This window comes from Rhinopithecus bieti, unplaced genomic scaffold (assembly GCF_001698545.2).
Source record: "Rhinopithecus bieti isolate Rb0 unplaced genomic scaffold, ASM169854v2 scaffold_5626, whole genome shotgun sequence".
Classification (NCBI taxonomy): Eukaryota; Metazoa; Chordata; class Mammalia; order Primates; family Cercopithecidae; genus Rhinopithecus; species Rhinopithecus bieti.
The window spans coordinates 6,435,337-6,460,872 of NW_016805666.1; the positions used below are offsets into that span (position 1 = coordinate 6,435,337).

At 40.5% G+C, this 25,536-nt stretch overlaps 1 protein-coding gene across 3 annotated transcripts in view; it reads right to left on the reverse strand.

The window, feature by feature from the left end:
- Positions 1-3,624: 3,624 nt before the first annotated feature.
- Positions 3,625-25,536, reverse strand: part of MB21D2 (Mab-21 domain containing 2) — a 125,399-nt gene continuing 103,487 nt past the window's right edge. The window contains exons 1-2 of one of the 3 annotated variants that reach the window (XM_017873448.1): positions 9,322-9,331; positions 3,625-6,481 (exon numbers count right to left, since the gene is read on the reverse strand). In XM_017873448.1, coding sequence (XP_017728937.1) covers positions 5,216-6,481; positions 9,322-9,327 — 1,272 coding nt within the window. In that variant the 5' untranslated portion in view covers positions 9,328-9,331 and the 3' untranslated portion in view covers positions 3,625-5,215. Of the gene's footprint in view, positions 6,482-6,885; positions 6,986-9,321; positions 9,332-25,536 lie in introns of those variants that run through there. The other 2 variants (XM_017873447.1, XM_017873446.1) reach the window with 2 other exon arrangements.

Here is a 25,536-nt window from a genome sequence, read left to right on the forward strand (position 1 = left end):
CTTCTGTGACTAATGGCGAGGCAGAAGATGGCAAGTAAAAAATATACCAGTGCACCCTCACCAAGGTCACATTAGGAGTCCATTCATCTAGAAAAGAGAGGGAGAGTGGTCCAGAGTGCAAACATTCTCATCTTAGCTGCCATACCAAATTACGGCTACATATGTCTTTAGACATCTTTGAACAACAGTGTATTTACATGATGGTTAACATTAGACTTTTCTGAGATTTCTTGCATATTCTTAACCACACAAACCCAGTCACACGGTCTCTCTGATGATCACTGAATGTTGAGACCCAACCACGGAGAAAAACTGTCAATTCAAGCTCAGAAAAATAGTCACATTAAATCAATATAAAATGTCAGTGTGATATAGGAAATGGTTTATGAAACATGCTGCTTTCGAACTCATTGCTAATAGAATAGCACTGGAAATGGGCATAGAGAATGAATAAAATACACAGAATACACAAAGAATAAAAACACAATTATTATAAATTATTATAGCTTCAGTTCTAAAAAATAATTTTTCCAGGTAATTAACATAAGGTAGAATTTTAGATATGTAATTCTCCATTGGTGTATATTTATCCTAAAGTGTTTAGATTATACATTATTTGTTTAACTGTTGAAGAAACTACAACATAAGAGCTGCTTTTTTTTTTGAGACGGAGTCTCACTCTTGTCACCCAGGCTAGAGTGCAGTGGCGTGATCTCAGCTCACTGAAACCTCCGCCTCTTGGGTTCAAGCTATTCTCCTGCCTCAGCCTTCTGAGTAGATAGGATTCCAGGCACCTGCCACCACACCCAGCTAATTTCTGTACTTTTTAGTAGAGACGGGGTTTCACCATGTTAGTCAGGCTGGTCTTGAACTCCTGACCGCAGGTAATCCACCCGCCTTGGCCTCCCAAAGTGCTGGGATTACAGGTGTGAGCCACTGTGCCTGGCCAAAAGGTGCATTTTTAAAACTAACTGTTTTCCTCAAAGAGGGGCATTGATTACATCCCTGTAATAATCTAAAAAATACATTTGTATTTACCTGATATTAATAAAGAAACAGCAACAGAGATTGATCCCTATTCTTCCTTTAATATAAGTAGTAGCTAGTGCTCCATTTAATGACAGAAAGGGTTATCCTCTAGGCAAGACTATGGGAGAGTGAAGAAAGTCTTTCCCAGATGCTTACCTGAGACAGTCAGACAAACAGCACCTTCAGTGACTCAGGAAAAGAGGTTCTGGAGAGAGCTTACCCGGATGGAACTTGCGGCACCTGCACCTTCTCTAAAGACCACTGCTGAGCTCTGAAGCCACAGGAAGCCCCCCAGGCCCTGGGAGACCAGCACCGCTGCTCAACACGCCTCCTTTTCCTTCCCAGCATTACCAGCAAAGGCTGAATTCCAACTCAGAAAATTCCTCTTGGTGAGGCAGTGATCTGATTCCAAACCACCACCAGTTAGTTATGACCGGGGGGCTTAATTCTTTAAGGAAGTGCATTATAAAAGTCACCCCAAAGAAACCTCCAATTGGTGATCTAAAAACGTTTGTGTGTGCTCACACTCATGTATGTGCGTGTGTGCCTACGGTACACAAGTGACTAGGGGCTCTTACCCTCCTTTCCACTTTTCCCACCTCTCCGCACAGAAGTAAGATTAGCCACATATGCCTGCTCTTATTTTCTCTGAAATAATTCTGTAATTTCAGAAATATTTTTAAAATGTCTGGTCCTGGCTCTACCCACTTCTAAACCAACCTTTACTGGCATCTTTGGATCTTCCATTTCAGAAGGGAAAGCCAGAGGACAGAGAATAACCTACTCTCAAAATAGGTGAAACAAGGCCTCACTGGAGAATTGAAGGCCTGTTGAGTAATAGCTTATAAATCCCCCCTGATCAAAAAGTCAGCCATGTATAATGTTAAAATTACGACTCCAGCCTTCAGGCATTGTATTCTGTGCTTGAAACAGAAGTGATTTTAACCAATCTTCTGCACTTCAGAAGGACAGACTGATTAGTAACTCAATGATTTGCTTAAACTGCAGATAAGAAAAGGTATTGGACTACATCCCATTTCTACCCCTCTCAACATCTGAGCCAAAAGTCCTACGTTACGGTACCAATAGGAAATTCCAGGAATTGTTTAAAGGATTTTTAAATTACTAGAGCCCAGAGGCCTCTGGACCTTTTTCAATAAGTTTAACCAAGAATTTGTACAGTGATCTTCACTAGGACTAGAAGTGGCAAAAACAAAACAAAACCAGGGTCAAGAGGATCTTTGAAACTAGTTTTTTTTTTTGTTTGTTTTTTTGTTTTTTTTTTTTTGCCTATAATGGAATTTTGTCTGAAAACACGGCACTTAAAATATTGCAAATATTGCTAAGTGCATGTGAGACACCAGTTCAGAGAATAGTTATGGTAGTTTATAGTTTAAAGGAACAGTTGCTGTAATATGCTTGCTACTTTGATGGTTTATAACTATTTTAATCTACAAAGTGTAATGTAATGGTCAAAGTATGATACATTTTTAACAGGTGTTAACAGAAGCACAGTTATTATAGAGGCTTTTTTAATTAATCAAATCAGATAGCATAAACCAGCTCTTAGATAAAATACATGGTAACCCTGATACCTATCCCAAGAAAGAAAAGAGGCACACGACAGGCGCAATAGTTTAAATATACTGAAGTAGTTTGGTATACCAGTTTAAATATTTTGATGAGTCAAACTGGCTAAAATAATTTAAGTGTTGACTCATTTAACTAGGAAGTCTAGAGGAGGAGAGATCTAAGACTTGGAGGGTGTGGTGGGTCATGTTTTAATTCCCAACTCCCGTAACGCCATCCAACGTCAGCATCATCCTAAAGCTAGCTCTAGTCAAGACTGCCTGATACAAGATCAGAAAACCAAACGCCGCATGTTCTCACTCTTAAGTGGAAGTTGAACAATGAGAACACATGGACACAGGGAGGGGAATCACACACCAGGGCCTGTTGGGGAGTAGGGGGCTGGGGGAGGGATAACATTAGTGATGGGTTGATGGGTGCAGCAAACCACCCAGGGCGTGTGTATACCTATGTAACAAAACCGCACGTTCTGCACGTGTAACCCAGAACTTAAAGTATATGAAAAATAAATAAATACATAAATAAATAAAGATTGCATGACAGTTGTCAGTAGCAAAAGAATCCAAATGCTTTCTCTTCCATATCGGGGAGAGTGTATGTTTCTGTCCCGGCATTCCAACTTGGAATGCTAAGCATGGCCCTGACTGGAGCGGCTTACATCCTGTGTCCCTTGCTAATGTTGTGGCCAGGGAACCGGTTTGTGCAGACCGGCTTTTCCAATTATGATGCATTTCCAGTGCTGGGGATGACATCATTTCCTGAGAAGGACGAGGATCATGTGGAGGACAGACACCAGTAGTAAAACTGGGGAACGAGGAAGACTGAATGCTGGGTGTTCACTATATGGACAACTCGTCTCAAAGACACTAGCAAGCCCACGGCTGTATTTATTGAAAACTGCTGTTAGTATAATACTAATAAGAAAATATACTAATATATAAATATACTAATATAATACTAATAAGAAAATAATTCCCAGATTACAAACTAACAACAACAACCAAATTTCAAGGCCAGTATGTTTCCTTTTTTATTATTTTTGTGTTTGACTTAGATGGTTGAATGTTTTCATTTTCATTTATAAGCATTACATTAATTTCCATGCAAAAACCCAAGATCGCGTATGTCTGATTTCAATTGGCCAAAATCCAATCCATGAGTTTGGACATTCAAGACCACAATGAACACGTTGCTTGACCTTTCCAGAGTAGACATCATGGGTGTCCTTTGAAAGATCAGCAGGCCTCCTGACCTCTTAAACACCAGTTTGCCATGAATCCATACGAAAACAGGGAGCCAATGCCTTACAGCACCGAAATCAGGCAAGCAACTTCATTCATGAAGACAGGACACCTCTATACCAAGGATGGCACCCACGGATATTTCCTGGTTCCTGCTCTATAGCAATATCTGCTTTTGAACAAACGTGGTACCTTCTATTTGGGGATTGTAAGTTCTTCCCGCCAGTTTTCCTCAAAACTCTCAGGAAGCGTTAGAGACTTTACAAAGAAAGCTTACCTCGACGACCCCAGAAGGAATAAATACAAAGACACCTACTTTATCAAGTATGTATTTTCCCCAGCTTTAGATGGAGTCAACATGTATAAAGCTTTAAAAACTTCTCTCAGTAAGACAGGAATCAGGAATATCAAAGAGGGTAAAACAGGACCCCACTATTGAAGGAGAACAAAGCAAATGCAAAGAAGCATTCCACTGATCGAGAGAAACGGGCAAAATGAAAAAATGACAGAATTTCAAGAGTGGTTGTTAATTTATATTGAAACACACTTTGCAGTTCTGACAATGGCAAAGATTAGTGCAAATAATAATTATAATGGTATGTTCTTTAATAGGATTTAAATAAGGCTTCGAATAATTACATATGCTAAAACTAACATTTGGAAACCGTAATTCTGTTTGGAAAACTCAAACACACCCTTCCAACCACTCCGTGTTCTCTGATTTGAGGACAATTACATTCAATGAAGTTGCTCCAAAACGCAATTTGTAGTATTATCACTTTCAAAGTTTCCACTGTTTGGTGGAAAACGGGGAAGCTACTCTGGTCACTGGTCAAAATAAATAAATCCAGCTAACACGCCAGGTAGTTCCCAGGTTCATATGATTCTCAAATATCAGTAGTGGTGAAAGCTCGCAAGAAAAAAAGGCAAAAGCAAAATAATAAAAATAATACGACAGAATCGTTAAGCGTCAGAAAGAGATTTGCCTCCTCTTACCCATGAACAAATTTGCACCGAGCACGAAACAAAAGAGCAAGAGGACTCATGGGCATTTTCATCTATGGCTCAAGATCTCCTTAAAAGGAAAAAGACTCCCACAAACTAAAGAGCATGACAATAACTACAAAGAGTAAACAATGAAATCAGAGGCAGAATATGAAATAGTAATATACTGTTTCAGAGCCTGCACCATCCTGCAGAACCAGGAAACTTAAAATTTGTTCTTAACAAATCCAATCTAGGCTGGATATGTAAAAAACAGAAAGATAGCATTATAAACCAACACGACACATAAACCAACACGACACATGATCAGAGTTCAAGAACCAGGAAAAAAAAAAAAAGTCAGCTAACACTCAGAAAAATTTGTCATCAATTCTGAAATGGGGCCTTGTGACATCGTCAGGATTGATAAAGACGGAGATTGACTTTCCCGGGTTCTCAGTCACTAGCTGCTGCAGTTTTTTTGCCAAACGGTCATCAGGCTGGTTGGGGTCCCCTCCATCGGACTGTGGGGAGGGGATGCTGGTGGTGCTACCTCGCCTCTGGAGCTCCAGTGTCAGCCGGTTGGCTGCCTTGACATGCTCAATGGCAGTGCGCAAGTGCTCTGCCGGGTCTGAGCGCACAGAGGACAGCTTCCGGGCGTGAAGCATGACTGTCTCCTCAGACAGGTGTTCCAGCATGTTGCACTGAGGGATGAAATAATTGGGGCACATCTTGTTGACCAGACAGTGTTGCAGGTCATCGATGAGGCCCAGCAAAAAGTGGGCTGCATAGTCTTCTTGCGCCAAGTAGTTGGCAGGAAGTCTGTCGCAGGCCCAGAGCATCATGCTCCGCAGGTGATAGGGGCTAATAGCCTTGGGCCGGGACAGCAGTTTAATGATGATGGCTTTGCAGGCCTGATAGGCCTGCATGAGGCTGCTGGAGATGCACTTCTTCAACTGCACCTCGCTCCTGGCAAAGGACAGCCGCCATTCATTGTCCTTCTTACCCTTGTAGGAGCAAGCAGGCACCAAGTAAAATCCACTGATGACCTCTTCCTCAGTAATCTTCCCATCCCAAAAGTGGTTCTCCATGAGCCAGCTCTGGGCCACTGCAGGCCAACCTTTGAAAGACACCACAGGGACAATATCGTATAACATGCGGCTACTCCCTACACCCAGAATGATGGAGATGATGGTCCCATTTTTTTCTACCTTTTCCACCTTTGGCATCCCTCGCTGGGGTTTCTTCTGTATTTCTGATAGGACAATGCTGATAGAATCATAGAACCAGTCAGCCACTTTGGTAGGTGAGAAGAAGTAGTTGGTGGCACCATTGATGTGATCTACAATGGTGCAGCAGTCTTTCCATTTACTGATTGTCCCCTCATCAAAGAGCCGAAGGCTCAGCCAAGAGTGGCACAAGGCTGAGTGGCGCATGTCGAGTGTCACAGGCTGATTACGGTCATGCAGCTTGAGGGCTGGCACCAAGAGGGTAAAGTCCATATCATAGTCAGTCCCCCGGGCATAGACATTAAGCTCGTCTAAGTCCAGGTCCACCACGCCTTCCCGGACACCTCCAGAGAGCAACAGGTATTCATTAGCCACTGGAAGCTTTTGGTCCAGCTTTTGCACCATTCCTAGAAATAAAAAAGAAAAAAAAACACAACACTATTATAGGAAGCACAGACATAAGAGTCTTATGCATGAATACAGAATGTTCTGAGGTTCCAAGAACCAAAATTCATTATCAGTACAAAATCAGATCTCAGGTTGCTGCACAGATCTGGTCAACAGTACTTTTACACTAGTGCTAGAATCCACCCTTTTCCAAATGGAAGAATGATGATAGATTCTTCTCTCTCAGTGAAAAGCAGTATCATTTTCAATAATAAACCAGAGCCCTTCTTCCCCCAGTCATCATCTCAGTTAATGGAACTGCCATCCACTCAGTTGTGCAGACTGAAAACCTCAGTACATTTCAACTCTTTGCTGCCCTTCTACTGCCAAATCTTTTCCATGAAACCTCTGCCAGGGTTTCTCACCTCCTTCCCTGTTCTCCATCTCTCCTGCCATCATAGGAGGTTCGGCCTTTTTTATCTCTTGCCAAAGCAGTTTTCCTTCCCCAGGCTCTTCGCACTTGACTTTTCGTTGTACCAGCAGTTCTCAGTGTGGGCTGGAGACACTTTCAGGGGTAATGAGTTCATAACTCTCTTTATAATAATAATAACACATTGTTTGACTTTTTTTTTTTTTTTTTTAAAGAGACAGGGTCTTGCTATGTTGCCCAGGCTGGTCTCAAATTCCTGGTCTCAAGCAATTCTCCCACCTCGTCTTCCCCAAGTGCTGGGATTACAGGCATGAGCCACCATGCCCAGTCTTGTTTGACTTTTTTACTGTGTTGCCATTGTACTAATGGCACAAAAACAATGGAGGGTAAAATTCCCAGTGCTTTAGCAGCAGCCAAGACACTGATGCCAAACTGCACTAGCAGTCAGTAGATTCTTTACCACTGACATGCATTAGCAATTTTTTTAAAAACCCAGTTTTACTTAAGAAAATCCTTGATGAAGAAAAATAAGTTATTTTATTGAATCTCAACCTTTGAGCCATTAGAAAGATTATTTTCCTAATAGTCTGTGTGATGAAATGAAAGTAACCATAAGACCTCTCTTCCTTATACTGAAATAGGAAATCTGTTTTCAGGAAAAGCACTCACGTAACTGAGTTGTAAGCTGAACTAGCTTCTTTGTTCATGGAACACCATTTTTACTTTAAAGAACAATGGAAAACTATGGGCTATTTAGATTTGGGTATTTGGCAGATATTTGCTTCAAAAATGAACAAAATGAGTCTGGCTTCAAGGAAACTACTGACAATATTTATTGCCAATGATAAAATTGAAACTTCTAAGAGAATATTAAATTTAGAAAACTCCGCACCATGAGCGTGACATCTTCCCGAATTGTATACGTTTCTGATTAAATTGGCGGTGATATTAATGAATGTGATTTTTGATGAGACTGAGTCCTTTTGAGAACCATGTCTCATGTATTAAGCAGGCACAGAAGACTCCACGCATGCAGTAGGAACATAATTGAGGCTATGACTAAATGATAAGGGAACAAATGCATGAAATTAATAGGTGGATAGCATTAATAGATAGAATTAACATAAATACTTAAAGGCTAGACTTAAATGATTGTTCCATAAACAACATATACGTTTTCCCTCCTTCATTATATATGTGCTTATGCTTGATTCTCTGACAAACTACCAGCATCATCCTGTGATTTATTTAACAGCGTTTCCCCAAAGATCATAAAGACCTACCACAAATGATTATCATATTCCATTATTCATTGTAATTCATAGTTTGCTCTTCATAGGACAATCTCAAATCAAATAAACCATATGCATGTGTTTTGTTACTATTATCGTTATACTCTGAATGTTTGTGCCCCCCACTCACATGTTGAAATCCCAACTTTCAATGTGATAGTATTAGGAGCTGGGGCCTCTGGCAGGTGATTAGGCGTGAGAGTGGAGCCCTCATGGGCGGGATTGGTACTGTCATAAAAGAAACCTCAGAATGCTTCCTCACCCCTTCTGCCATGTGAGGACACAGCGAGAAGACAGCCATCTATGAACCAGGAAGCCGTCCCTCACCAGACAATGAATCGGCAGGCGCCTTGATCTTGGCTTTCTTGACCTCCAGAATGGTGAGAAATAAATCCCTGTTGTTTATAAGCTACTCAGTCCAGGTACTTTGATATAACAGCCTGAATGAACTAAGACAATTATACTTTAAAATTTAATGCTCATTTGTTAAATTGTGCTCTTTTTCACTCTTTAAAATCCTATTTTCCAAACCACATGAACCATGAAAAAGTCTTTTATTTAGTACCATTTCCTTACACACAGAAATATGGCACGTTATCATTTTCTTTTTAAAACCGTAAGTTAGCCAACATTATAGTGTCAACAATTCATCAGAAAGAACATCCAGCAAACCTGACTTCTTGGCTGTTTCTCACATTATCTGCACTGTGATATGGCATCCTGGTCCCTCTTCAATAAAGGACTTATCCCAGCTGCTTAAAGGCTATCCCTTAAGGATTGTCTCAGCTGCAGAAGGCCGTCTTCACCAGGTCAGGTCCTGTGGGCTGGGATGGGGGTTGCAGGTGCACATCCAGTAAATGACTGGTGTGGGAGTGTCCCAACTCAGGATACTCTGAAGGGCCATTCAAACTGAGTTCCCAGTGGGGTTGGCTGTGGCGAATGATGCGCCTGCAGGGAAGCTCAGCTTCTCCTACTTGAACCTGCTTCCTTCCCCACTTCGACAGGTGTAGATCCCAAGGGTGCTGCTTCATAAACATCCTAACTCCATTTCAGAGGCTGCTTCCTGAGAAACCCAGCATACTAAATATTATCCAAGCAAAACAGAAGATACTACCTACTACCCAAGCAAAAACCGTCTTCAGCATGGAAAATATGTTTTCTTTTTAAGCCAAACTTAATCCGGATTGAACGTTCTTATAAATGCCAAGACAAAGATCCGTTTCTCAAACGTCAGTATCTTTTAATATTAACCTCATCTTTGCCAGGTAAAGAAATACTACCACCCCACGTTTTGGTTATTGCTTTAAAGGATAAAATTGATTTCTCAGATTCAGATTAGGTTGTGAAAATCATTTTCATTATTTTATGAACTCACATATCGGAACAGTCAGTTTCAGTGAGATGTATTTGATAATGAAACAGTTTACTCCTCATTATTTCAAACATTCTTTCATTCTAGCATTCAGAATACCATAAATATACGTGAGAAACACTGTGAAATGCTGTTATGGTTAGTAAATAAGATCTGAATCTATTAAAGCTATATTGTTACTTGAGTACCACACTATTGCCTCCTCTTAGGCACAACTAACTCAAAATCCTATGTATCCTTTTGTCCTGGACAGAAGAAAACTGGTTTTGAGCCCACCAGCTATGACTTGTCTATCTAATCAGGGTAACTTGTGCATTAACAACCTAGAGATAATCTGTCTACAAAAGTGCCACTGAATTTTGCCTTGGATTGTCACAATTCTGTTTGGAGAGTCTTGGGTAAGCCACAGCCAAAACTCCCTTCTGCCCTCTGCTGGATTTAAGAAGTTTTAATGTGTTTTCACTTGTCAATATATACACTAGAAAATTCCACCAATGATAAAATATTCTCTTTCCTCCCAACTGATGCTTATGCATCTCGTTAAAATGTTGATCCTTTATTCAAAGGAGTCAACATCAAGTATTTGGCTAAATTCTAATTTTCAGGAGGTAGGGTAATTTTGAACACTTCTTATTCCTTTTAAAGTGAAGAAAGCCCTTTAGCAGCAGAAAGAATACTGCAGACACACATTTACTAAGCCCCTAGAAGTTAGAAACAAAGTCCCTAAGGCCACACTGTTCCAGAAGCTAATCCCTTCTTATATCCACATTTCCATTTAGCCTCCCTGAGCACATTAGTCTGCAATTTTACAAACGATATGGTAACACAACTCGAGCCTTCCCCAGCGTTATACAAGCCCAAATGTCTTCCTTGAAAACTTTCCTGGGCTAAGTTTAAGTGAAAATGAGCTGACATCAGCTATCATGGCAGATGGGTTGCCATGCAACCAAAACACAGGGCTGGAAGGGAAAAAGACAGAGGAGGGAAGAATTTCAACTGTACGCTTTGGCTGTACGGATCAGTTCCAACAAGTGCCATCTCTGCAATGATCCAAGGTTTATTTGTGTAATTATGGGAGGATAAGATCGAGTGACCCTGGCTGTTTAGCTGTGAGATTATCCAAAGGTAGGCATGGGAACAAAAGGAAGATGCACATACACCACTGAGCTTGTTAGCAGCAAAACAAAAAAAGAAGGATAGAGGATAGCTATTCCCTTGGGTGGGTCTCTTCTTCTCATGGAAGCACTGGCATGTGCTTGCTCTTAAGTAAAACTGCCACCCAACCTCCTTTCCTGTGATTCTCCATTTCTTGGTTTTAATATATTTCAGAGTTTTTACTTAGGAATATCTTAATAGTACCCTTTTATATAGATACTCAGGTCCTAAGTTTAAGGAATGTGTTTCATGTCATGCTTTCAGTTATCTGCTGATTATCTTTAGAATATCAAGTGAAAAATGGAACTCTGTCCCTGACTTCTTTATGTTCTAGTGAATAAAACTATATCATATTCCACTAAATTGAAATTGCAAACCTTCATCATGCAAACATATAATGCCAGATTGCTAATACTAGAGCACAAAAACTAAGTATCATTTCTTGTTGTCTTCACAACCCCACACTCCAGTAAGTCTGTGAAAACTCAGAGTTCAAGAAATACTAAGTAGATAAATCAAAATAGTACTTGTATAGATTTCTTTAAAACACACACACACACACTTACATATTTGAAGGGAGAAAGATTTATAAAAAGTAAAATTTTATGTCTTATAATTAAAGTTACAAAATTAGATAAATTTGATCTTTTTATACACTTTTGAAAATATATATATATATGCCTGAATATCTCAGTAATATTCATTGTTTCATATAAAAGAGCTTCATTTTTTGGCTCCAACTCATGTAGCACATACCAGTAACAAACAGTGCCTTATTCCGTCAGTAGGTTTTAATGGGAGGAAGGGTATAGGGTGGGATAATGTTGACAAAGTCCTTCTTTGATTCTGATGCATCCCGTAGGATAAGTCTCCTTGGTTGACAATAAACAATATAAAACCTTCCTATAAAAATATTATGGTTTATGTTTCCAGGGCGGAAGTATTTTCGTCAAACTTACTTGACATTCTGAGAAACATCTGAGAAGTGGGCACGGCCACCTTTTTCTAAGAAAGTCACTAATCTGTATAAAATAAAGCGGAGCGTGTCGTTCGGGGCGGCCGCCATGTTTGTCTTGTAAAAGAAAAAAAAAAAAAAAAAAAAAGTCACTAATCTATGAAATTCTTCATGACCCCAGTTGGAAAAGGTTTTAGGCCTTTCCTCGTTCATGCCCAGAAATCATCTATCTGAAGGAAAAACTGGTTCCAAGAAGAGACATCACTCATTTGGGGTCATCTGGCCTTAGTGACAGATACCAGCATTGTTGCATTCCAACATTTGTGCAAAGATCAGAAAGGCACATACGTACTGATCTCCCCATGACAATGCACAGTGGCTTCAGAGGGAAGCAGCAGATTACTCACGGCAACGTGCCAGCTTTGCATTTTTACTGGTCAAATCTTTAGCGGGACCTGGGACAACGGGCAGAACATGTCTGACCATCCACACTTATCATAAGGAAGAAGGGGCCTGGCTTCCCTTGAGAGAGCCATTAATATTCCCAAATAGACTGTAAGACCCTGGAAATACAGAAGCCAAAATGGAGCTTTCCAGTTTTCAATAATATTCTGAGTTATTAGTACTCACAATTATAATGTTTTATATGTCAAAGAGTCTGTTTTATTTTGCATAATTTGAGACAACTGCATATAATTTTACTTTTTAGAAAACTGATTAATTCACATATGGTAATGGCAATGCCCTACTGACCAGACTATATATATATATATAGCTCCTAATACTATATATATACTACATATATATATATATATAGTAAGAGGGCTCAGTCAAAAGATGTCTCTCAAAGGAATCTTTGCATTTCTCCATTTTGATACTGATATGTATGCAAGAACATTGGACTCAAGACAGGCTTGGGCTTGGATCCTGGGCTTGTCATTTACTATTTAAGTGAGGCTGACAAATTAACCTCTCTGAGCAATTCTTTATCTATTAAAAAACAAACAAATGGATGAAAAGTAAGTAAATGCATGTAAAAACCCACCCTTACAGGATTGCGATGAAATGTCTAAGCACATCGTAGTTATTTAGCTCATTTTCCCCATATGTTCTTCCCTTTTCCTACCACACATAAAACTGGAAGAGCAAATAACGCAGATTCCACAGAGTTATTTCAAAGGTTTAATTAAACAAGACAATCTATTTAAAGCCTCTAGCACATGCAAGGCACACAAAACATGTTAGAGGAAGGGAAATGAATGAAGTATTTGCTCCCTGGCTGTACCAAGACTGCTGCTAGCCAAGGCTGCTTTCTCTGAGTGGATGCCATCGTGTGGCACGACACACAGGGTGGCAGGCAGAGGACAGGCTGGATTCTAGCTCTTTCTTGTCCTCTCACCCAGGTATCCCATGGAATGAACACCCTGTACATCCTAGTGGAGGGTCTTGACCTGAACTCGTAAGTGAGCACTTTCGACACCTACTGTCATTGTGAGCTGTGTTCATGGTGTATCTTTCTTCCTAAACAAGATAACAATAGACAATCATCCCTTGGTCCCAGGACGCCGACATATGCTGAAATGTGTGCATACTCAAGTCCCATGGCTGACCTTGTGGAATCCGCTTATACAAGGTGGTCCTCTAAGTGGGTTTCATATCCTTTTCAAATAGTGTATTTTCAATCCGCATTTGATTGAAAAACAGCCACCTATAAGTGAACCTGTGCAGCTCAAACCTGTGTTGTTCAAGGGTCAACTGTGAAGCATCTGGCACAGTAACTCACAAAAAGGCATCGCAAATGAAAGATCCTATCTTAGGCGACATCTATAACCTCCTTGGGGTCAAGATTTTTTTGCTGCATTGCTAGTGTAGACTTTAGATTAGAAGGCACCTGCTTTTTGTGTGTACCATTTCTTTCAATCAACTTGAATACCTCATTAACCATAACCTAGGATTATGGAATTTGCTGCACAATATAATATGAAATCCTGTCAGCATATGAGTATAAAAGTGTTTACTAATAATCTAAAAGACGGGAAGAAAAAAATCCCTCTCTAATCTTCCATTGTTTTCCTTCTTAAAAATTAAAACTGAAGGTCTTAAAAATTGGTGGGCTTTGTCAAAGTCTTACAAGCTATTTTAAACAGAATGAACATGAGTTAGACCTAGATTCAAGTCCAATTTATTCATGCCAACATCAACCACTGTGGACCTTGGTTTCCTTAAACAAAATTGTAGAATAACAACTGGTACAAGTTTGTTGGGTGGTCATGGGAATAAAATGAGAAAACGCACAACAAATTACTTAGGGTGTGGTTTTGTGCTTAGTTGGTGATCAGTAAACAGGGTTTGTTGGCACATGCATCCACATACCAATATATTATCAATATATATTTTTCCCATCAACTAAGTCCTGACCTTTCTTTCTTTTCAGTACTTAGGATAGTTTAAGAACTCATGGTTTTTGCCATTCAGAACTTACTGGCAAGACTCAAAAGAGAGTCTTATTAGTCCTACCTAGCAGCTTCCCAAAGTCACAATAGGGTACAAAAGTTACAGATTGACGTTTTATAAGAAGGGTGTTCACTTGAGAAGGCTCATTCTTGAAAAGCCAAAAAGAAAAAAAGTGAAAAGCAAGAGTAATGCCAATATGGTGTCAAACAGCTACATAAGGATACAGAAATATACCAGGGATGACCACGTTCATGCTCTCCTGCTCTTCACAAGAACCCATAAGCTTGTGATGGAGATATTTGGAACGAAGTCAAGTGTTGTACCCCATCACTGATCCTTTGCCCGGGACCCAGCTGGGTCCGGTTTCCATTCCTTTCTCACTTTGAGATGTATACGTAAACATCTCAAATTACTCCGTATACGTAAACATCTTAATTACTCTGAAACTGGAAAGCTGTGTTTAATTGGGGAGGAGAAGGGGGAAAGTCTACATTTTAGAAGAAAAATAATGAAGTAGGCCAAGTCCAAGAAATTGCAACAAAGATAGGATTCAAACCTCAGATTTTACGTATTCATGCAGTAAGTATGAGCGTCTCCGATGAGCCAGTACTGTGCTAGACACTGAAGAGACAAAGGTGAAGAGAAACACACCACCCCCACTGCATAATGCTGATTATTTAGTGAGAAAGCCAAGTGTTAATTGTATCAATCAGGATAGGTGAAATTATGCTGAGTAACAAAGGTAATATCTCAATGACTCAAAACAACCAAGTTTTATTTTTCATTCACACTAGACGACCCTCCAGGGTGCGTGGGGTGGAAGGGATTGGGGGTGCTTTTCTTTCCTTAATTGAGGACCCAGATGGGTAGAGCAAACCATGTCTAGAAAGAACTTCACAGTCACTCTACTGGAGGAAAAGAAGGCTCTGGAGGTTCTCTTTTTGGCAGTTAAATGCTCTGGCATGGAAATGACGTACATCATTTTCATACACAAATCACTGGTCAAACTAGTCACACGGTCCCATCCACACCCATGAAAGAAAGCACAAGTCTACCACATGCTGGGAGAACTGAGAATCTGTGATATGCAGCATGAACAGCTCCCACACTAATCAGATAATTACACACGAATCAACATGTGATTAGAAACTGAGATAACAGCACTGAAGGAAACGAATAAGGTCCTAGCCAAAATGCTAAGAGGAGGAGTGAAAATTGTTTAGCCTGAAAAACAGAAAATTCAAAAAGGCCATGAGAGCCATCTTCAAATATCTGGTAAGTTGTGCTAGTAAAGAAGAAACAGAATTTACCTATATGGTTTCGCTGAGTAGAACACATAAGAGACGTTTTCAGTGTAATGTTGTATACTCATCCATCAGGCAGAATTTTCTAGCAATGCTGCCTGTGGAGGCAGTACCTTTCCTATCCCAAGAGAGGATCAATCAGAATCTTCAGCAGGGATGGAGTCTCAGTATAGATGTCTTCCAAGGTGGCTGCCCATCCCAAGAACCTACTACTTAAGACAGACAACTATAACATAGACTTCCAGAGCCAACTATGACCATCCAGTGTGGGCCCAGTCACAGTGGCTGTAAGAAGACCATACTCTGAGCATTACGCCCAAAGGCTGGATGCTGCCCTTCCTTCTCATCTGGCCTACTCTATGTCATTTGTAACCTGCAGCCCTGCTGCTGTCACATCCTCCAGTCAACTTCACCAACTTTACAAAGCGATAACTAGCACTAGCAATGACACACATAACAGCAAAAGAAGAGCTGAATTTATAGTACACGTTTGAAGTACATACATCTCATGACAAGGACTCTCTGAGAAGGGCACAAACATTCATGCCACTACCATGCACTAAGGCACAGGTTGAATGCTTTACCTGTGTCATCTTGTTCAATCTTCTTGGCCCTTTCAAGTGGGCAATAGTGTCCCCCCACTCCCTTTTTTAATGAGATGGAGTCTCGCTCTGTCACCAGCTGGAGTGCAGTGGCGCAATCTCGGCTCACTGCAATCTCCATCTCCCGGGTTCAAGCGATTCTCCTGTCTCAGCCTCCCAAGTAGCTGGGACTAGAGGTGTGCACCACCACGTCTGGCTAATTTTTGTATTTTTAGTAGAGACGGGGTTTCACCACATTGGCCAGGATGGTCTGGATCTTTTGACCTCGTGATCCACCTGCCTAGGCTTCCCAAAGTGCTGGGATTACAGGCGTGAGCCACCATGCCCAGCCTAGTGTCCCCATTTTACAGATAAGAAAATTAAGAAAAATAGCAGTCAAATAAATTGTTTATGTCCATGATAGCTGATTCTATGCTGCTTTCTTGTATTAAACAGGCTTTCCTAGGAGAGAATAAACAATGTAATACCTTGGGCCTTTAGAACTGCCACATAAACAGTATAGGAAACAGTAAGTAGAAATTTATTTCTCCATCCAAAAATGGAACAAATTCTATTTTGGAGTAAACAGATTTCTAGAGCAGATTAAAAACTGACTTTAGTCATCTCTGGGGAATAAAGTATATGAGCAAATGGGTCAAGGATCATCAGAAAGAGATGATTATAAATAACATTATAAAAAGATACTTAGTGCTGAGACACACAGCTATGTGCGTGCACATGTGTGTAAGTGTGTATGTGTTGCATACTTAGCTCTTGGACAACTTTCAAAGAACATTCCACAAGCGTTTTAATCACAATGGCATCCCTGAAATTCTTTCAGGCTCCCAGGACAAACTCTGAAAACATTCCCACATATTCAGATGTGTAGTCTAAGAGGTTATTTTAACCCAACATCAGAGCCTTAATTTGAAGGTCGTACCCCCTAAGTTTCTACTACTAGGTTGAGGAGGCAGGTGGAGGTAGCCAGGAACCTGATTGCCAAAAACATACTAACCACAAGGTCAGGAACTTTTATTGAACTCTGAAGCAAGAAAGCCTTTCCCTTTACAGACACAGCAGTATCTATCACGGTCACATTTTGTCTCTGTACAAAACTCTTATCAGGCACCCTGAGATATGGAGAAACAAACAAAGAATTCTGTATCTTCTCTAAAAACAAAAACTGGTATCCATCAAACTGTGATAAGGGATAATGCTCCTTGTGACCAGCACCCTAAAAAAACGTGTCACTATCCATGTAAAAGAGACCCTGAATCGGTGATCTACAATACACATTCGAATCTGCTAAATTAGCTTAAAAATGATCCCAATTTATAGAAAGAAGCCTCCTCCAAAGGACTTACAAACTCTCATTGGCAAGTCAAAGAAGACCCTGTCTTACTTTAGAGAAGTTTACTAACTTTGTAAACTTAGAAATTTTCAAACATATACACGGGTAGGTATAATAGTATAATAAATTCCCACATATCCATCACCTAACTTCAACAATTACGTTTGCCATTCTTATTTCATTTATTCCATTTTTTTGGCCTAGTATGTTAAGGTAAATCTCAGACAACCTATAATTTTACCCATAAACAACACTTTCTCAATTAGACAAAGACATTTGTCTAAAAGAGACTTTTTAAGTATAACCACCACTCTCATATCTAAACAAAATGAATAACAGTTCCTTGTTATTACAAACCTCACTTGAATTTACATTGTTCCTAATATATGAGTACGCTTGTGTGTGTGCACACGTACACATGCATGTGACTTTGTTGATATCCTGCCCTGTGTCCCCAGCCCATCCCTGGGTCCACTTGCAGCTGTGACAGGCAGTCCCCCAGATGTTCCCAGCCCGTCTCCTCAAGTGCCAGTGACTCTGCCCCTTTGCCTAAGGGCAACCTCTCTCCAGCCACTGCCAGGAGTGCAGGGGAGTTAATGCAAGAGAACCGACACCGTTGGGGCAACTGTCAACCAATGGGGCAGAATCAGTAGATAAATGCCCTGGCTTCCCCAGACTCTTCCCCAGTGGGCGATTCTACACTGGGTTTTACAAAACCTCTCAGATTAACCCATTCAACTGCTTATTAATAGACAGAACCTTTATTGGCTTTTCTCCCTTCTGTCTCAATTGCTCTGTTCCCTCACTCCTGTTTCTTTGTGTCACCTCCCAAGTGAACTACCACAGCAAAGTAATTCTTGTTTCTGGAACTGCAGTGGGTGGGGGGTGTAAATCAGGGACAGACAGGCTCATGTCTGTTAATAATTCTTGATGAAATTATATTTCATATGGACAACTGGCCATGTGCCTGGAAGCCTAAGCTGATGATAAGGGATTACTTGCTCCTTCCCACAACCAGTTAGAGATTCATGACACGTCTTATAAAACTAGATGTGAGAACAATTCTCAAAAATAGTCCATTAGCCTTCTCAGAGCAGCAAGCTTGCTTTTCTGTGCATTTACAGCTAGCATCTTCCCTATTATTTCTGGCTTTGTTGTCATCTCAATTCTCCTCACCTCCCAAGGGATATTTTTAAGACCTCTGGAAAGCTTTGGAGAGGTGAAAATCCATATATTCTTCAGATACAGGCATTTTTTCCCTTAAATTCCAAAGAGAACAATGGGGATTAAGGTTGGGGAAGGTGAATTAAAAAAAAGAACTCACTCCAGGAACCAACCTTCGGAGTGGAGTTTTGTTCAAACAGACTCACCTTACTCATACATAAAAGCCTCAAGCCAAATTTAAAGACCAAAACGACCTTTCTCTTTCAGCCTCTGTTGACGATTATTCTGTCTCTATTCCTCTAAATTGTACAGAAATAATTCTAAATGATATGTTTAGTCTCTTTGTTCAATCACCTTTTGCCCGTACTTTCTTTTGTGTGTGTTTGGTTTTTTTTTTTTTCTTTATTGTTATTATTATTATTATTTAGGAGATGGAGTCTCACTCTGTTGCCCAGGCTGGAGTGCAGTGGCATGATCTTGGCTCACTGAAACCTCTGATTCCCAGGTTCAAGCAATTCTCCTGCCTCAGTCCCCCAAGTAGCTGGGACTACAGACGTGCGCCACCACATCCGGCTAATTTTTGTATTTTTAGTAGAGACAGGGTTTCACCATGCTGATCAGGCTGGTCTCAAACTCCTGACCTCAAATAATCCGCCCACCTCGGCCTCCCAAACTGCTGAGATTACAGGCATGAGCCACCATGCCCGGCCCATACTTTTTTTTAGTGTAGTGCTTACACTAATTATCAATTATGTGTTTACCTGTCAGTGTCCCTCTGATGACTTGTATATCTCCCACCCTAACACAAGAGAAGTTCAGCAGAGTAAGCTGAATCAATAAACAGATGGTGTAGCCTAATTACATAGTTTACTAAAATAAACTCTTTTTTTTTTTTTGAGACAGAGTCTCGCTCTGTTGCTCAGGCTGGAGTGCAGTGGCGCGATCTCGGCTCACTGCAAGCTCTGCCTCCCGGGTTCCCACCATTCTCCTGCCTCAGCCTCCCGAGTAGCTGGGACTACAGGCACCCGCCACCTCGCCCAGCTAATTGTTTGTATTTTTAGTAGAGACGGGGTTTCACCATGTTAGCCAGGATGGTCTCGATCTCCTGACCTCGTGATCCGCTGCCTCGGCCTCCCAAAGTGCTGGGATTACAGGCGTGAGCCACCGCGCCTGGCCAATAAAGTCTATCTTTATAGAGGATGAAACCATCAGGTGATATACTTAGACTGACAACACTGTCATTGTGAGACATGATGAAAGGCTCCAGAGCCTCTATATCTGCAAGCAAGGGAATCATATCACATGCTCAGAAGAGATGAAGGAGAAGCTAGCAGCTTGTTAATGAACTGTACTGTAACTACACAGACACGTCTCCTCTTGTTCTTTGAGGATAATTTAGCTCTAGGACATTCTCCAAAGCACCAATTTTTAGTCAACAACCTCATCAGGGAAGCAGGAGAAAAGTTACTATATAACTATAGTGTGATCTATGATCAAAGTCTAATACCTGATTTCTAAAAAGATTAAAACCATGTATTTTTTCCCTTGATGTGTTAGTGGAGAACCTATAAATCAATGGATTCCTTACTAAGCCATTCCCAAAAACTGCCAGGAGATGGCATCCACACTCTACTCATTTCTTAAGAGTTTCTAGCTGGGCTCCGACGTCTTACAATCCTAGAGTAAAATCTTCGGGAAAACAAGCTCACCAACGGGCTAAAATGTGATAAGCCTACGTTAAAAGCATCAGTCCCAGGCCTATTTACTTTGAGGTTCCACCCAGTGACTTTTCCGTTTAGTTCCCCTGAGAAAATCCTCCTGATAATTTAGGAGCTGAAGGGATCATCCAGGTTGAGCCAAGACTCAAAGATGCTTTGTCTTGGCAAGCAACATGGCTGACAACTGGTTCCCAACGCATATTCAAGAGCTCTTTGCAAGGCAGAGTGGTCCGCTTGCACTTACTGCAGCTAATTTTTTTTTTCTTTAGTGAATAAAGCTTCAGGTTCCAGGAATAAAAGAAAAAGAAGTCAGAGGAAACATTTTGATGTTATGAGGTTAAGACACTACTCTTCCTTCTAGACTGTTTCATTCTGACTACAAGTGAATAAATACATTGAAGACTTTAGGAGCTCAGATGATTAATAAAAAGAAAATGTTTTAACCTGTCTTCAATCAAGTCAAAATAAACAATACATCTATTGTATGATGCTTTGCAGTTTCCAGAGAATAGCCACAATCATTTTCCCATTTGTTCCCTATAATTACTTGAAGAGGAGCTCCAGAATTCTCACTGCAGGGATGTGGAAGCTAAGGCTCCTGGCCCTAAGTAACGAGTCAAGATGAGTACACAGAGTATCCACCTAGTTCTTTGGCCTAAACCAGACTAAAACTCATCTGACCACACACAATTATGTTGAAGGAAAGATCGAGTGATCATTTTTTTCCCCCATCAAGTTGTCAATTTGTTGCAAGGTGGGAGAAAGGACTCCAACTGTACAGCATGCTCTACTGGGAGGAATCTATGACAGTTAGAGCCAGACTGCCTGGGTTACTGATAAGATTCCCTTCTTTCCTTACCTATGCCAGCAAAATAAACACACATCCTTCCTGAAAAATAACTTGTCTTTAAGTGTCGATAGCCAAGTGCTTAATAGCTATTAATCAATTTTCCACAAGGCTTATTCACAATGACTTCCTGCTTCTATTGTTTTTGCCCTCATTTAAATAAGTAAATGTTATTTCAAATAAGAATTTCCTCAATCTAGTTTTCAAATCACAAATCAGTAATATCCTAAAAACATGCCATTTTGGAAAATAATGAGTATGTTATTAAGTCTTAGAAGTATTTCCATCATGTAAAGCTGGAATATTCGATACATCCAGAAGTTCAGATTAGTACGGCTACACCTATCACTGTAATTTAAGAAAGGACTAAGGGATCAAATGAGTTTTTCCAAGGAGAACAGACATAAAAAAAAATACTGACAGGCTAACAGACTAATAAAGAGCTGAATCTACGGAGACAGAATTGCCCACCTGATCACTGCTTTCAGTATGTGGGTAAAAACATACTTTATTGTTTGAGCTTGAAAATGTTCAGACCAAAAGAAGTCAAGACTTAAAATAACCAGCCAAAGCCCTCTGCAGAAGTTGAAATTTGCAGTTTAAAAGCACGGGTAGATCATTTAAGAGGGCAAAGCTGCAGTGTTTTTAAATCCATGCCTGCTCAATAAAAAAAGTCTTAGACAAAGTCAAAGATGAGTCTCGTAATGCTGACATGGGAAAGTCATATTTTGAGAGCTGGCTTTTTTCATCTACTTTCCCCCAACCATCTAAAAATGGAGCAAGTCAGTGGATGAATAGTGGCATTCAAGTATTCTAGCCAGAAATTATTAACCAAATGATGGCTACTAAGGGAGAAATGGAGCCAGAACTGACTTTCAAGGTTATTTATTCCAACTGCCATGGTACATATGAGGTTGCTAAGGCCCAAAAAGTAAAGGTGACACAGCACTGCACCTGGCACAGGTGCTAGAAATAGAACCCAAAGTCCTTGATTCTCAATCCAGAACTCTCTACTTCATATATTGCTCTCAAACCGCGAGGCTTGTTAAAAATGCAGGTTCCCATGTCTCACCCCACAAGGACGGAAGCATAATCTCCAAGGAGACATGTGTTTAAAACTAGCAATGTTGAAATGCTTTTAAACATTGAGACTGGCTCTCTCTCAATTTCAAAGTAGAAAGTTTAACTGCAAGAAATCAGTCAAGGCAAAGCTGTCAAGTTAGAGGAAGGAATTTACTGTCTCAGTCATTCTCTAAGATCTTGAAGAGCTGAGATTGGCTACTCGTCGAATCAGGAAAGACACCTTTGGCGGGCTTTTGGAAACATGGTAGTGATTGAGATTCAGGAGGGATGTGGCAGGTCTCATTCTGTACCACCAGGGAATTCATTCATCTCTAACCACCCAGGTATTCATTTACTTTGAAAGAAAATGATGCACTTCTGCTAGATTTCTGCTATTTTTTCAGGGCCTGTTATCTCCCTCTACCCATCAGATAGGGACGGATTTTTGTCCTCTATTCAACCTCAAGCATAGACAAAGTGATTGCATCACCGGCCGAATCCTTAAGGACAACTGGCGCTCATACCACACTTTGCATGGGAGCACATATGTGGGTCAGTGAGTATCAAGTGTCGAGCTGACTTGGCAGCCAAGCAATACACCTGCAGTGATGGGCACAATTACAGCTCAGCTCTCAAAACCAAAGATCACACAGTTTGAATAGAGGTGTACAATTTCCAAAGCTATCAATTGTCCCAGAGTTGAATTTAGAGACGATAGATTAAATACAGACACCTGTATTTATACTGTGTCCCTTCCAAAAGTCCAGTGTGGGTTTTATAGTGAAGCAGCAAAAAGACTAGAGGACAATTTTTTTTTTAAAGATGGTGCCGACTTGAAAAAGGTTATTAAAGGACTCAGGTGTGCTACGATTGTGAGATGCAAAATCCCATTTTAAGATAGTGATGAAAATTCCATAATTCCAGTCTAAAAAGAGGTGGTTTGAGGAGAAACTCGCCAGTAAAATCATATGAAGTTTTCAGTGTTTCCACTAGAGGTCATGCCTTCCTAATTTTTCTTTAGTTATTGGACGGGCTCCAACCCAAAAAGTAAGGCCTGAGGTTGAACATACATTTTTAAAATTAATACCTGATTTTACTGGTATGCTTTCAAAGTGAGTCAGAACACAGTGCTTCTTGCTGGTGAATTTCAAATGCCCACATGCTGTTTGCAGCAATGCTGTTGTCATGATGGGGTGTCACATCTGTCGTTGATAAGATTCACAGCTTTGAGGTGAACAAGGAAGACAGAAAAGAAGGATGCCAGAAGAGATGATGTGGATGACGTGACAGAAAGATTATTAATTTAGGATACAGGCAAGCTTGAATGTGGACCTTAGCTTCATGATTTATTAGCTGTGTGACATTTGGATAAGTTACTTGACTTTCTGAAACTTCAGCTTCTTCATTAAAAAAAAAAAAAAATTGGGGTAATATCAATCTTTCTCACAAGGTTCTTGTGACACTTGACTGAAACAGTTACATAAAGCTCCAAGTACAGTTTCTGGAACTTTGCAATACTGAGAAAATGTAATTGCATTTTTAAAATCACATTCTGTTCACACTTCTGTAGGTTAATGAATAACACTCTTCTTTATCCTGTTATTTGGGCATCTGACTTTTAAAAATAAATATTCCAATATTTTTTCTATATATTCTACCACCTCCCTCCTTTTCTTTTAATTTTAGTTTTTAATAAGTAATGTAGTCATGTGGTTCAACATTCAACAGCACAGATGTGACTTTGGAGGGGAGGATCTGTGTTTGAGTCACCCCTTTATTACCAAGAGCTCCTCATGCAGTGCTTTGTAATGCAAGTAACTGTGTGTCAAGTAATGTGGGTTGAGTGGGTGAAACCTCTTGACAACTCTGTCAGCTTTGTAAGGGACAGAAAACACTTTGAATGAAAAATTACCACAAAGCATCTGGTAGACAGGAGAGAGGGAAGGAGGGAAGGAAGAAGGGAAAGAAGAGAGAGAGAAAGGAAGGGAAAAAACAGACATACTGATTTAGCTTTATATCGTCTTTTACAGGACTCAATGATGACAGCTAGCATCACTGCAAGCAGTAAATCTGTCATCATTAAACAGGTACCACCAGAGCCCTGCACCATCATTCAGTTGACAAATACTTCAGATTCTGTCCCTAAAATGTTTGTGGTGTAGTGTGCTCCCTGCATACCCCATGCCACTGTGTGTCACTGTAAGAGTCCAGCCAGGGTCCTCACATCTCTCACAGGGACAACTAACTGCAATACCTCCGAACTACACTCTGCTCCCACCAGCGCATCCAGCATAGGCTGCCAGACGGAGCTTCTTGAAAGATGGGCTCTAATGACATCACTCACCTGCTCAAAATCCTTGCACGGTGCCGGTGCCCCCATCTCCGTAGCCAAGCCCTCCCACACCCTGAGGCCAACCTCCATTTTCGTCCCTGTCTTAACCGCTCCCCTATGTTCTGAATTGTCTCCAACCCCCAAATGGATCCCCCACAATATGCTAGTCCCCCAAATATGTCCAGTGCTTTCTAGTCCCCAAGCCTCTACTTGTTCTCTTCTGTGTTACCCTCCCTCCTCCTTGCCTGCTGAAATCCTGCCAATTCTACCCACCTAAAAGCTTTTGCCTCCTCACCCTCCACAATCATACACATTATTTCCTGTCCCCCTTCGTACAGCATTTGTACTACAGCTATCTGAGCTCATTCTCATGTCTCACACGAGACCATAAGTGTTTTGAAGACAGGAATGGAGCCTTATTCACCTGCATCCCCGTGTGCTGTGTGTCTGGGGTTTAGGCCACTGAGATTAGAAACAGTCCAACCTGCTACAGAATATGTCACGGTAACATGAACTGCTTGGACAGGACTGGCAAACAGGAAAATGACGTCAGCACAATTAAAAGTTGTATTGCTTTCACATGCAATTTTCCTAGAATGCTAATATTTTGTACAATCAAGAATTAGCAGCTAAAAAAATGTACTCAAACACAGAACACAGCAAGTCACAGAGTCCTCAGCTCAGACAGACATGTGGTTCTTGGTTCAGAAATCATGTGGTGTTTTTGTATTGTTGCCTACAATCTTACTTCACTATATCCTTGTCTCCAAAATTGAACAACTTAATCTCTTCCTTACAATTCATCAAGCCATCTTCAACCATTTTTAAAGGTAAAGTCCTTTTTAGTGTAGTATTTCTTTATCTTTTCGTGTTTCTTTTGCTTTTGTTAATGTCCCGCTTACAAAGTCAAATAGGTTTGGGGTGATACGCTCACAACCCTGCTTTTCCTGTAAGTCATGCTTGTTTTCAGAATGCAATTGTGCAGAATATGAAGATTTTAAGGAATATATATACTATATTGTTATATACGTACCTAGACCAGTGCTCAGTTGGAGATAG